The sequence below is a fragment of the Orbicella faveolata genome, unplaced genomic scaffold (assembly GCF_042242905.1).
Source record: "Orbicella faveolata isolate gen_17 unplaced genomic scaffold, um_ofav_v1 contig_25, whole genome shotgun sequence".
NCBI classification, from domain to species: domain Eukaryota; kingdom Metazoa; phylum Cnidaria; class Anthozoa; order Scleractinia; family Merulinidae; genus Orbicella; species Orbicella faveolata.
The window spans coordinates 25448167-25461862 of NW_028301553.1; the positions used below are offsets into that span (position 1 = coordinate 25448167).

Sequence of the window (13696 nt, forward strand, 5' to 3'; positions counted from 1 at the left end):
AATCTATCGGATGTTTAATGTTATAATTTGGGATAGTTTTTTTATAGAAGGGTCCGTGCCCAGCTTCTGATAATGATCTTATTTTGATGGAATGTGTTGCTTGACAAAGCTTTATCACCTAAAAGACGTTCATACCAAAATGTTGAACATGTTCAAAACTGATTTAACTAAACAAGGTTAAAAATTAGTCGCTCATACCGTACACACCTTGCAACTAAACAAGGCAAAAACCAGTATGATTCATAAAGAATGTTATAACGTCTTCCTATTACAAGCTGCTTATTGTAGAACTTGATCTGTGCCTTGTATCGGCATCATGCATAGACCGTTTAACCATGCGGTTTACTCGCATGCAACCACAACATCACTTCTGAATATAAACCCAATTAATTTTTAAACCCAAAATATTCTTCGGTAATAAGTTCCTCCCTTCTCCCTGAAGTAGTTGCGCAATAAATGCAGTGCTAACCGGCTTGGCTTGACATGTTCGCTTCACCCCACCTGGGTTTGTCTACTGGCCTTGGTCTGAATCTCCCACAAAGAACCTGCTTAGGTTTCTTGTTTTCTAAACTTTAATTTCTATTGGTTGTTTCAAGAACTTTATAGTTCGTTTCTGAAAGTCGCGTGAAAGTGTTTGGGTTAGTTTCCTGTATAGACGTTCAATCCTCCAAGGTCAGTTCGTCCCGTGTAGCCCACACATGGCTACCGTGGGCTATTTAAGTGCGTGTGCATTTGTTTGCCAAGTAGTAGAAGCTTTAGTGGTAGAAGCAGCAGTAGACGTTAGACGAAGAAAGTGCAAGACAAAAGTCCGTGTAATAAAAGCTCCAGAGACCATGGTCTCGGTACAACCTCGCTTAGAAGACTGAGAGATATCCAATAATAACATGTTTTTATGTCCTTCAGTCCGGGAAATTGTACAGCCTTTTAGACGACGAATAATTGATCCAAGACGAATAATTAACTCGCGATAAGTGTGGCTAGAGAAGTCGCTGTAGTATCCTGATTAAGAGACGCAAAGAACGAAGATGCCAACAGATGAAATCTTAACATAGACACTGGCCGTCTCCACCTTTAGCCTATAACTCGCACAAAACGACCCAAAATCGTTTTCCGATCGCCGTTGGTTTTCAGATGGTATGTATTATTCCATATGCTGCTATGCATTTAAATTAGTGTTTAATCAAAGAAAATGGCATCAATTAACAAGGCGAACACCTCGTTGAACTAAACTGAGTAAATTAATGCCCTATTCACATCAGCCAAACTAGTTCAAATTAACTAAATCAGGTTAAGGTTTTCCAATTTGTTGATTACTCTTTTCAGTCATTTTTAAGAGACAAATTTCAAACCAACCTGATGACATGTTTTAATCTTAACGTCAGCCCATAGCCTTTTTTTAGGTTGTGTTGGGATATTTTAATAAGAGGGTTTATGAGGGAGGGTTGGGGTGGGGGGGGGGGGGGTATGATCGCAATTTTACTTTATGAATGTTTGTTTTTTCAACAAAAGTTCTTCCCATGGTCTTTCTGTCACCATCCCGAATGTTGTACGCTTCACTAATTTATTGATCCCTTTTAGTGAGAGATGATGCCTTTAGGATGTTTACGTCTGTATGCCACTAACACAAAGCTTTGGACGCATATTCAAATAAGTTAATTTCGTGGCTCTGTCTTGACAGGCACAAAATCCTTAAAATCAGCCTTACTCTGCAACATATACTACAATACAGAAAATAAAGTCTGCTCTTTGGACTGACTCTACATGATAGCCGAAAAAATGACTCAGCGGAAGACGCGTGCTTTCTCGAATACTGAAATATTGATTTTGTCTTTTATTAACAATAATAACTTTAGCCTGGGGATACGTATAAATAACGATGCAAGAAAATTATTTTCTCGAGTTGTTTAATTAAAAATGATCAGAGAACTCGACCAAAGATATAGTTTCTGATACCATTTGATCTCAGTAAATGGAAGTAATAGTTAACTTTTATTGTTCCGATTCCACTGTGATACACGGTGTGCATTCGACCTGAACATAACTCCGTTGATTAATTATTGCAATGGCATGTAAATGATTCGAGGGCGACTTTTCTCGAGTTAATATACCAAAGCAATAGGCAAGCAAATTCTCTTACTTCCTGAAACTTTGATCATTTCCGAGCTTTTTTCTGTCGAAAAGCAAAGAATCGTCGATAACCTTAAAGCAAGAATGCCTCATTTCTTGAAAACAACTCTAACGGTGACTTTTGTCATCTTTTTGATCAGTATTTGGGCGTTAGAGGCGAAAATTGCTGGAAAGGTAAGTAAACTTTTATACCAAAACATTGAGCTCTCAGCCATTCTTAAAACCATGGATAACGAATTATGTTTTGCCCAAGAGAATTGACGATCATTTCTTCTGTCTAGTAAGAACAGGTAAAGAGATCGCTCATTTATTCTCAAACAAGACGATCTAAGATCATAAGTCGGGCTGTAACTAGACGTGCTATTAGCTGCGAGTGTTGATCATTTGCGGTGCGCAGCGATTCTAAAAATAGCATGTACAGATGCATGTCTCCAAGAAATATCATTAAACCGTAATCATCACGAAAACATTCCTTATTTTAACTGACCGATAGAAAAGTGAAAGCTACGATAATCGTAGTGAAGTTGATTTGAGTTGTGACGTCACTTATGTGTTTGAGGAGATTGGGGTCACTGTCTACAGTCTGCACTTCTCTGAGTTCATAATAATCTTGTCACCGAGTGAGTGTTTATAATAGCCTGGAAACACTGTAATAAGCTCGCAATGGATGGTACTTCTAATAGTACACATGCACCTGAGGGTTGGCTTCTACCATATTCGTCTCTTGCATGAGAATCAAATGTCTTATAACTCCCAATATCAGTATGATAGATACTGACGCCAATACATTCTATTGTCAGAATAAATGAAGAATAGTTTTGCAACAGGAGTGATTCAAAAGCCCTGTCTTTAGACATAATGTACTGATATCCCTCAATTATCGAATCACAATGATGTAGATTACCAGTGCAGCTTTCACTGTAATTAATTAAGCTGGTAAATTATTTTTCTCAGACATAGCGATCTCCAATCATTGACGATAATTCTGTTTGTATTGAATACACCTGCCCTGAACATTGTGACAGTGTTGAATACAATAATTGATTACCATCTCCATATTTTGTACCAGGTCATTACAGCTATGTATTCCTTTTATCCTATTATAAATCAAAGCGCTCAAACTCATAGCTAGCAACACATTGTTTTCCAGCAAAATTACCAAAGTACATAATATCACCTTGAACATATGGTGCCTAATGATTGTTAGAGTAGGATCAATACTATGAAGAGGATTTGTTTCAATGTCACTACACAGAGTAGCACAATGACCTATGTGGCTGGCGTTCTTGTACACACTTAATGATGTATTACAGCTGTACATATACAAAGATAGATATTTGCGGCCCAAAGACTCTCTGCAACTCGACGATTTGCGATTCAGTGTTGACCGTGTAGAATGCCATTTCTTTCTGATCTTTTGTACAGACTTGATACTGTCATTATTGCTCCTAATTCACGCGATCAAAACTAAAAATCGTAACCATATAATTAATAAATAAAGTCAAGAATCTGGGATATGATAGACGATTGATAGGTAAACAACCTCGCCAAGAGATTAGACTTCTGCAGTTTTTATTCGCGCTTTATCTGGAAAAAAATTTATTAAGCTTTGGCGGCCGTAAAGTAACAAAAACATCTGTCATTAAGTTTTGCAATTGAAACGAAAAGTTATTACTCCAGAGTTTCGACACGTTGAAATTGATACTTATTCTAGTGCAAGAATTGTGCAGTTAGTAAGAACTAAAGGGATAACTCATCCTTTGACCTATGTTTGAACGTAAAAAAGATGACACCATTTATTAACATATTCGACATAAATCTTTACCTTGCCGGGTCGACTCCGACATCCTGAAAAGAAAGTTCAGCCTTTATGTAGCCTGCGTAGCAAGCGTTTCCGTGGGGTTTGGAAGCAAAGAAAGACCGAGGAACGGGATTTTTGGTGCTTTGTCTGCGCGGAAAATGGGGCGAGAACCAAAAAAAAGAAAGAGGGGGTGGGCGAGGGGAAGGAAGGAAACGCTTGCAGACAAACCCCTAGATTTTGAAAACCTCCGTTCGCCAGCGAACGGAGCTCGTAATTGGCTGGGCTAGACCAATATTGTTGACATGTGTCGATCAAAGGTATTTTAATACCTTTGAGTGTCAGACAAAAGGGGAAGACGCGTTCGAAGCTTGGTTACGAAACGCTTTAACTTTTCTCGCTGAACGAGAGTTTAGTCGTCAGCTTCGACAGTACGGTAGAAATCCTGTAGTGCAATGCCGACGCTTTGGTTTTTCGAAGCCTGCACATTATTGCAGAAGCAAGCGTGACACAATTTGCAGCTGTTCCTTTAATTCTAACATCACTTTCTTGAATGCCACACGCGCCAAGGACGAGATTATAAACCACGGGACAGAAAATTGGCACTACTGCGTGGGAAAACCTAGTGATTTCGTCTGGCTTGTTACATGGCAACATGTTGTCGTAGGTACTCTGACATTTCATTAGAAGCATTTTTGTTGACAGCATTTAGAACCTCTGGATACAATTCTGAATGATTTGTTATAGTGTTAGCTGCGGCATGCAAGGTTTTTGTCACATATTTGCCTTACCAAAAATTTAGTCGTCTCGTCGCGGGGAATTCTTACGAGGAAATTTTATAAACAACTTTGACTTGGAGGCCGCCTAGGGGAAAGATTATCTTTATTCAGATACTGGTCAAGATTATCGTTATTTCCCCTCTCAGATGTTTGAAGCCTCTCCTGCCCAAATTACAAAGTTTGCCGAGAAGACTTTCCGTTGTTTGTTTTTGCTGCGGGCGATAACACTCGAACAGATTTGCGGATCTGGCGTTTCCAGCAAACGCTTCTTTACTGGAATAGCCTTTGTGGGAGTTGACTTGCTAATTTTACCTTGTATCGATTCCTGGACGAATGAATACAGTGATCCAAGATTTCGAATCCTGCGAGCACAAGGATTACTAACGCGACTGGAATACTTCTCACATTTTAACTTTCTGGCAGATTTGTGCTAAAACTTCACCCTTGCAGTCCTTCCTTTTAGACGGATTGAGTAGAAATATAGCTTGATTATAAATTACCAAATTTAATTCATCGAGATTTCTCCGTTCCCACTGTGCGCTCGTTGTTTCAGACATATTTTGACAAGTAAAGTTTATTTTGGTTCAAAGTTCACTTCCGCTACGGAAGGCCGAAGATCTTATTGGTTAATTTATGACAGCCCACGACAGCACGAAATCTCAGTGTGCGCACTCAGGCATGAAAGGCCAAGTGGGCGGTTTTTAAAATCCAGGGGTTTGTCTGCAAGCGTTTTCTTCCTTCCTTCCCCTCCCCCTCCCCCCTCTTTTACTCGCTCCATATTTCGCGCCGTAATTCTTTGCTTCCGAACCCCACAGAAACGCTTGCTACGCAGGCTAGCCTTTACGACGAGTCTGCGGTATTGCTCATTGCACGTGACTGAGCTTTGATACGAAAGATGCTCATATCAAGAAGAAAATAAAAATAGTAAATATAATATTAAGAAATATTTTAGCCTCATTAATCCTTCAGTGAAGCCGCTTTAATTTTCGGTAAAATGAGCGCACTACTCTGAGCGACACAACCTGGGAAAACGAAACTTTGCTAAATGTCAGCAAGCTAATCATTAATCACTTTCTACGGCTTTCTATACGGCTTCAGCATTTTTAATTTTGCGATTCAATAAAAGTTCGCGAAACCTCCTCTTAGGAAGAAAAAGAAAGGTAAAGAAAAGCTAAATTGTCTTTAAAATCGAGAAGACACATTTTGGGATAATTCTAGTAAATATAATAACCTCATCAGGCAATCAATCAAAATTATTTCTAGCCTAATTAATCCTTTATCCTACAATTAAACGGGGCGTGCGAGGCCGTTTATGAATATAATGGTTATTAAGGAGATGAAAAGAAAACTATTTGAGTACAACCACCAAACAACACTTTACGAATCATTTTTTTTTTTTTTTTTGCCAGTTTGATAACACATCTCCGCAAGAAAAAAAAAACGCCAAATAAACGTGGTGGAAGTATAACTGAAAAAAAAATCATAGTTACCTCAAATAATTTTTTCCCGCCTGCACACACACTCAAAACGTTCCTGCGCGGACCTAAGAGCCATAGACCTAATGATGCATATTTTTGCATTTGATTTTTTTTTCCTTTTTCTGCAACCATGATACGGACAAGAGGGAAAAATTCAGCGCCCTTGATGCCGCCGACACTGAAGCAGGTATGTTGAAAAATACACGTATTTAAGATCAAGAACAAGATACGCTGTTTGGGGATTTTCCTTTGCTTTGTAGAGCCTTAGCATTTCATTTCTTTCTCTCTATAAATTTGACCAGGCGGATTTCCGCTGCGGATAAAAAGAAATCTTTTGCAGTTTGGCCTCATGATCTTGTGTCAAACAAAAAGGAACCCTTTCGACTATAATGGCTACGGCTGCTACTGTGGACTAGGAGGAGGAGGAGAGCCTGTCGACGACATCGATGAGTAAACACAGCATCTTTAATAGTTTAAAAGCTACATTTATGTTTTAACCGATATATAATTGTTTTAGAATTGACACCTTCCGCATTAATTTATTGGGGACATTCTGATTGGGTGAAGATAAATAAAGTGCTGCTTCCTATATTCGACTTCCTAGAAATTATTACGCGAAATTCAGCTAAAGCGTGAGAACTTTTGAAGGATTTGAGAACGAAAGGATTGTGTTTTAACAAGAGGCTGTGATCTGGATCATAATCTCTTAGTTTTAAGTAAATACCTGAGTTGGGGATGAAACTTTTCTTTTTTTTTTTTTTTTTTTTTTTTTTTTAATTTTATTTACCAATGACATACGTTACTTACATTAAAGTTACTTACAGAAGAATAAAATATCTACAATTAACTTACAATCAAAAATAAATATATAATTAGCTTACGATAACAACTCTACAATATACAATGATGAGGAACACACTTATATATTAACTAACAGTACCGAGATTATTTACTAATAGATTATTCACATGAAATATACAAACGCGATTACATTGCTCACAAAAATTAATACTGACAATACTACAAAGCTTGAAAATTAAGAGATACAACAGAAGGGAGAATATTTTAATTAGCTTTGTGCTTTTAACAATGCAAAAAGAAGAAAGAAAAAGAGAAAAAAAAAAAAAAAAAAACGGTTACAGTTGTCATGCTGTTCAAAAAGTTCAAATAATAATAACGCCATCTACGTGATTAACAAAAAAAAAAGAAATAATACATAAATTAATTTGGGATTAGTACCCACTTTTTTTTAAAATAATCTTTCTTTTTGATCTTACTTTCCGTTTCATATTTGATGGCAATTTTAGTACGAAATCCTTGAATTGTGGGTTGAATTTGGCATCTCCTGCAGTCCCATATAAGTAGTTTACCAATGATTATAAAATAGTTCAGTAAGTTGAGTAAAGGGCATGGTTTGGATAATATTCCAAATAAAACATCTTGGAGGGAAAGATGAACCTGCTGATTTGAGATTTGGTGCCAGTAACCTTGGAACTCACTCCAGAATCGTTTAACAAAGGAGCAATGATAAAGTAGGTGGTATAAAGTTTCCGGTTCTGCCTTGCAAAATGAACATAGATCGTCTGTTTTAAAGCCTATTTTGTGTAATTTTGAATTAGTGTACAGAATAGAGTTGAGCACTTTGAATTGAAATCCTTTCACATAAGACTCAAGAACAACAGAGTGTGGTAGACTGAAGATTTGTCTCAGCTGATCGATAGAAAAGTTAAAATCGTTCTGCAGTTTGTTTATGATATTAGGCAATTGTGCTATTTTGCGAACAAGAAGTGAGTAATAGTCTTTTGATTTCTTTTTTCTGACGTCGAAGATGTTGTCGTCAATAAAGAAGGATGGAGGAGCTAAAGATGGACAGGAAATGATATTCTTTAAAAAGGACGGTATAGAATGGCGAAGGCCAGCCCATTGCAAATAACTAATATTGGCTATCTTGTCAGACCAGTGGCTGAGTGCGTCACTTATAGTTAAATCAAAATGTAGGTCTTGGATACGAATCACTCCCGCCTCAAAATACTTTTTGTAGAAGACTGGTCTTTTTTCGATACGAATTTCCTTATTATTCCAAATAATATTTTGCCAATCTCGTTGAGAGGCAAAGGAGTCACGAAACTCCGACCACCATGAGAGCATTTCACTGTAGAACTGAGAGAAGATGTTGTAATCCTTTATATCATAGTTACAATTTAAAAAGAAAAAACCTCCTATGGGATCCAGCAAGTGTTTTAGATATGATTTCCATGTTCCGTTGTTGTCATCAAATATACGTTTTATCCATGCCAGCCTTAAAGACTTAATCATGCAATTTATATCAATCATTTTTAAACCACCTTCCTCGTATTTATTTATAGCCGAAACTCGAGTGACCTTATCCGTCCCATTCCATAAAAATTTGAATAACAGTTGATTCAATTCTTTCACTAATTCTTTAGGTGTAGGCAGTACCGAGCAGACATAAACAAACTTTGGAATAAGAAATGATTTGATGATTGTAACCTTGCCGTACACAGATAATCCTCTAGAGGACCAGATGTTGATAAGTTTTTTAATACTATCCAAACGTTCAATGAAATTCTTTTCTTTTAATAGTTTTGGGTCGTACGTGAAGTACACCCCTAGTGCTTTAATTGGCTCGTTAGGCCATTTAATGCCAAACGGTTGTGCTTTGTTTCCTTTTGATGAACCAATCCACATACCCTCGGTTTTTGTGTTATTGATCTTGAGGCCTGAGATATTCTTAAAAAGGTCTAATACTTGAAATAGTACTTTGGCCGAGCTAGTGTTGGCGAGCATTGCTGTTGTATCATCAGCGTATTGTAATAGTTTTGTCTCTTCCTTGCCAATAGAGATACCCTTTATAGCTGGATTTTGACGAATGGCAATTGCTAACGTTTCTACAGCTACAATGAAAAGATAAGGAGAAAGTGGATCTCCCTGTCTAACGCCTCGTTCAAGTTTAAAAGGTTTTGAAATCATGCCGTTGTTAATTATGCAGCTTTGTATGTTTTTGTAGAACAGTTTTACCCAGCGGAGAAAGTCGGAACCAAAATTAAAGCTTCAAGGCATTTAAAAAGGAAATCCCATTCAATACTATCGAATGCCTTTTGAAAATCAATGAAAATCATTAAACCAGGGATGTTTTCTTTAACAGTCGAATCCATAATATCATAGATGGAGCGAATGGTTTCGGCGATAAAACGATCTTTAATATACCCTGTTTGATTATGATGAATGATATAAGGTAAGACATTTTTAATTCTCGAGGCTATTACCTTAGACATAATTTTCGCGTCCACGTTAACAAGAGAAATTGGGCGCCAATTTTCAATGAGAGAACGATCTTTACCTCTTTTTTCTATAAGTGTGATAAACGCTTGCTTTTGAGACTGGGACATCTCTCCTTTTTCGAAACAATCATTAACACATCTAATAAAGCAATCGCTGATTAAAGGCCAAAATTTTTTGTAGAACTCAATCGGAATTCCATCGTTCCCTGGAGTTTTGTTGTCTTGAAAAGTATCGAGAAGACGTAAACATTCCTCCGAAGAGATTTTACCTTCACATGATTTTTTTTGCTCTTCAGTTAATGTAGGAATATTTAAATCATTTAAAAAGGAATCAATTTTAAGTTCAATGTCCGGAAGAATATTATAAGTCTTGTACAAATCACAGTAGAATTGTTCTACTTCCTTTAGTATACAGAATGGATCCGTTTTGATTGCCCCGTTTATATGCAGTTTTCGTATGTGTTTCTTAACGTGATTTCTTTTTTCTAAGTTTAAGAAGTATTTTGTACTCTTCTCGCCTTGTTCGTGCCATCTGGCACGTGCACGCACAATAATTCCTTTTGTTTTCTCTTCGTAAAATGATTCTAATTGTTTCTGAGCTGCATCCAACAGGGTTGCATTGTTGTTGCTAGGGTTGGTTTCAGCAGCTTCTTTCGCTACGTTAAGTTTATTTTGGAGTTTTGTTTCTGTTTCATTTCTTTGCTTTGATCTTCTTTTGGAGTGACGGATAGCGTGGGCTCTTATGTTATATTTGATCCAATCCCACACACATCGATCATCAGAAAGTTCTTCCCGTCCTTCCGTAATCCACATTGGGATCATTTCAGTAATACTGTTGACATATTCTTCATCATCTAACAAAGAGCAATTCATCTTCCAGTAATTTGGTCCTCTACACTCGTTATATGGTTCTCCGCAAAATTCTAGATAGATCGCGTCGTGATCGGTTCTTATAGCTGGAATTATATTCGTCAGTTGTACAGAATCATTTAAGTTGTTCGAGATTAGCCAATAATCCAGGCGACAAAAAATTCGAGGAGATTTTTTACTCCATGTGAAACTTTTAACGTCTGGGTTTTTAATTCTCCAAATATCTACTAAATCAAGTTGGCTTTGCAAGCAAACGATGCGAGATGTGACAGATTTTCGTTGAATAAGAGTACCACCTTTCTTGTCAATAGTAGGATTAAGTGGACAATTAAAATCGCCTCCGATTACGATGTTGTTTTCGGAATCCAGATCCTCGTTTTGCAGCGTTATAACTAATTTGTTTAAGAAAGTTACAATTTCTTTATCTTTATTTGGTGCGTATATGTTTACTAGAACATATAACTTACCATTGATTTCAGTTTTCAAAATAATGTAACGTCCCAAAGGATCTAGAATTTTTTTATGTATGGTGCAGTCAACACCTTTCTTAATTAGAATTGCAACGCCGCGAGAATTAGAGCTGCCATGGCAAGTTATAAGCTCCGCACCCCATTCATTTCTCCACTGATTTTCCGCTTCTTTCGTGGAGTGAGTTTCTTGCAAAAATGAAATGTTTGCGCGTTTCCGGCACCAATTAAAAATAGCCCTCCTTTCTTTAAAATTGCTTATTCCCTTTACATTAAGCGATAATAGTTTTAGCACCTCGGTCATCCTTTGAGATCACAATTGTCGCTAATGTGACTGCAGAAGAAAGATTGAAACAAAGGAAAAAGTGATGATGAAGTATTTGAAATGACAACTGTAAATGCAAATCCAAAGTCGAAAATAAACAAGTATAACTTAGTTAACAAAAATAAATATGGTACAAAGCAAGTTACTTCGCGAATGCAAGGTGATCTAAAGACTAAATAGAACGGTTTCCACTGAACAGAAATGAGTACAATTAATAATACATAGCACAATACGAAAAATATAAGTTGAACTACATAAAGTAAAAACACAAATACATCAATTGTCCATCCGACGTGCATTTGAGAGCTACAGCTCTCCATCTGCTTGGGTATTACTGCTCATAATTACACCATAATATGGAAGATTTTCTGTTTCCTTTCCTCTGTAAACTTGACCATTTATTATCAGTTTGTCGACCTTAAAGAAGGCTTGTTGTTTGTCTCGCTTAGCTTTCTTCAGAACTGGGTATAGTTTTGCATGAATATCATCTATTTCTTTAGGATAATCATGTGCAAGTCCAATTCCGGTGTCTTTCAAGTTTTTGACTGAAGACCAAACAAATTGTTTGTCCTGGTAGAAACTGAATTTTGCAATAACAGGTCGTGGCTTATCAGGATTGTTTTGGTTGCGTCGAGTTGGCAAACGATGGACCCGCTCGAACCGAATATCATCAACATCCTCTTTTCGGATATTCATTTTTTCTTCAAACATAGATTTAACTAACTCCTCAGTATCACTGGGCGTCTCACCTCTTATCTCCGGCAAGTTGAATATCTTTATATTCTCTCTGCGGGTGTAAGCCTCCAGCTTAATGTTCCTGCATCTAAGCTGTTGGATGTCCGCTTTCAGCTTTCTGAGTTCATTATCGTTGTCGGCTGCCAGGGAACACGTGTTGACCATGCTAACCTTGAGTTCGGTTAACTCTTCTTGATTGGAAGCCACCGTAATTCTTAAATTCTTATTTTCCTCTTCCACCTGTGTTAAGCGTGTTTTTAAGGCATCTAATTCAGGCAGCACGGCTAAAAGTTGGTCAATTTTGGCCTCCATTCTCTGCATGTTTGCCGAAGCTTCACAGCAATGGCCGCACTCCGCGAGGGTTTCTTCGTCAGTTTGAGAGCCATTTTCGCGTTGTCTTTTGCGCAATGGCCTTCTTTCGCTTGAAACATCATTTCCTTGGTCTTCGTTCATAATAACTGCAGACGGAGAACTGAAAACCTTTCAAAATCACATATTTTTTTTCGAAATTACACAGAGCTCAAAAATGTACGTCCTTCGCCGTGCACTGCCGCTGACTCCTTCCGGGGATGAAACTTTTCAATACCTGATAGAAAAGGATAAGTTGAAGAGAATAATTAGTTGATGAACATCCAATATTTATGATTTTGTCAAGATTTTCAAATTACCCATTAACCCAAGTATGGGAAATCGACCGTGATAAACGCTTATGGAGAATTCTCTGTCGTCGAGTGCTTCGAGGTGCGAAAAAACACAGCGTAGGGACGTTTACAGAGGTTTGGGTCACAAGGGGTTGAGGGATTTCAGTTTGAATCTTAGATTTAACACGAATGACCAACGATAAACCTTTCCAAAGGACAGGTAAATGGTTCTAAGCAGCATCTTGAGTTGGAAGCTTAAGGCTCTGATTTAACGTGATTGCTGTTGCAGGTGTTGTCAGGTTCACGATGCATGTTACGGTCAGATCAGACATGAGGAACTCTGTACATTAGATTCGGACGTTTACTACAAAGGATACAAACGGGAAGGATGTAGCGAATGTGGTATGGGATCTCGTTAACTATTTACCAGAGGGACCCAAACGGCGTTAGGGACTTTCATTTTGCACTCTGGAACCCTAGGTTTTAGAGCCCGAAGGAAAATGTCGATTATCGTTCCCACGGCCTTTAAAGCAATGCAATGAAGCTTTGGAACATTACGTATTTAGTCTTGGAGGTCTGAAGCTCATTTGTTAACCCCCTAAGCCTCTTTGGGAACCTGTTGTTTTTTGTCTTATGCAGAGGCGTAGCGTGAGATTTTGAAGGTGTACACACAGCGCGCAAATACTAGGGGGGTCTGGGGGCATGCTCCCCCAGAAAATTTTGAAATTTAGGGTCTCGGAAATGCCATTTCCAACTATTTCCGCGGAAATTTTTTGTAAATAAATGCGACGGAAAATGCCGTAGTTGGTTGTTTATTTCACCCATCTTTAGAGTTTTCGGTAACCTACAACAAAAAATGGGGTAAGACAATGGTAAGAACAGGGCAAGACGCGCACTCTTTAGACGGGCGAACTCTGTTATAACATCATCAATGTCAACGTCCTTGTGCTTGGAAATGTGCAAAATTGCTAAAGAGCTCAACCTCCCATCTGCCATGGTACTTCGTAAGGGCGTTTTCGATCTCTTCATACTGCTGAAACTACGCTCAGCAGTGCAAGCAATCTCATTCCCAGAGTCTCCGTTCCCCTTGACCAGCGGTCGGAAAACAAGAGCTCTGGGAGCAACCATTTTGAAATAACCGACTTCTGCCCATCACTGCGCAGTCTGCATCTAT

At 38.0% G+C, this 13696-nt stretch overlaps 1 protein-coding gene across 2 annotated transcripts; it reads left to right on the forward strand.

The window, feature by feature from the left end:
* Positions 1–421: 421 nt before the first annotated feature.
* LOC149109642 (phospholipase A2-like) lies at positions 422–13318 on the forward strand. 2 transcript variants are annotated; one of them, XM_089293091.1, is made up of 4 exons: positions 422–1134; positions 6327–6369; positions 6485–6632; positions 12812–13318. In XM_089293091.1, the coding sequence occupies exons 1-4, from the start codon at positions 1132–1134 to the stop codon at positions 12939–12941; spliced, it is 324 nt and encodes a 107-aa protein (XP_089149217.1). In that variant the 5' UTR covers positions 422–1131; the 3' UTR covers positions 12942–13318. The 2 variants fall into 2 exon arrangements, with proteins under 2 accessions (XP_089149217.1, XP_089149216.1); XM_089293090.1 differs by lacking the exon at positions 422–1134 and adding an exon at positions 1474–2301.
* The last annotated feature ends 378 nt before the right edge of the window (positions 13319–13696 follow it).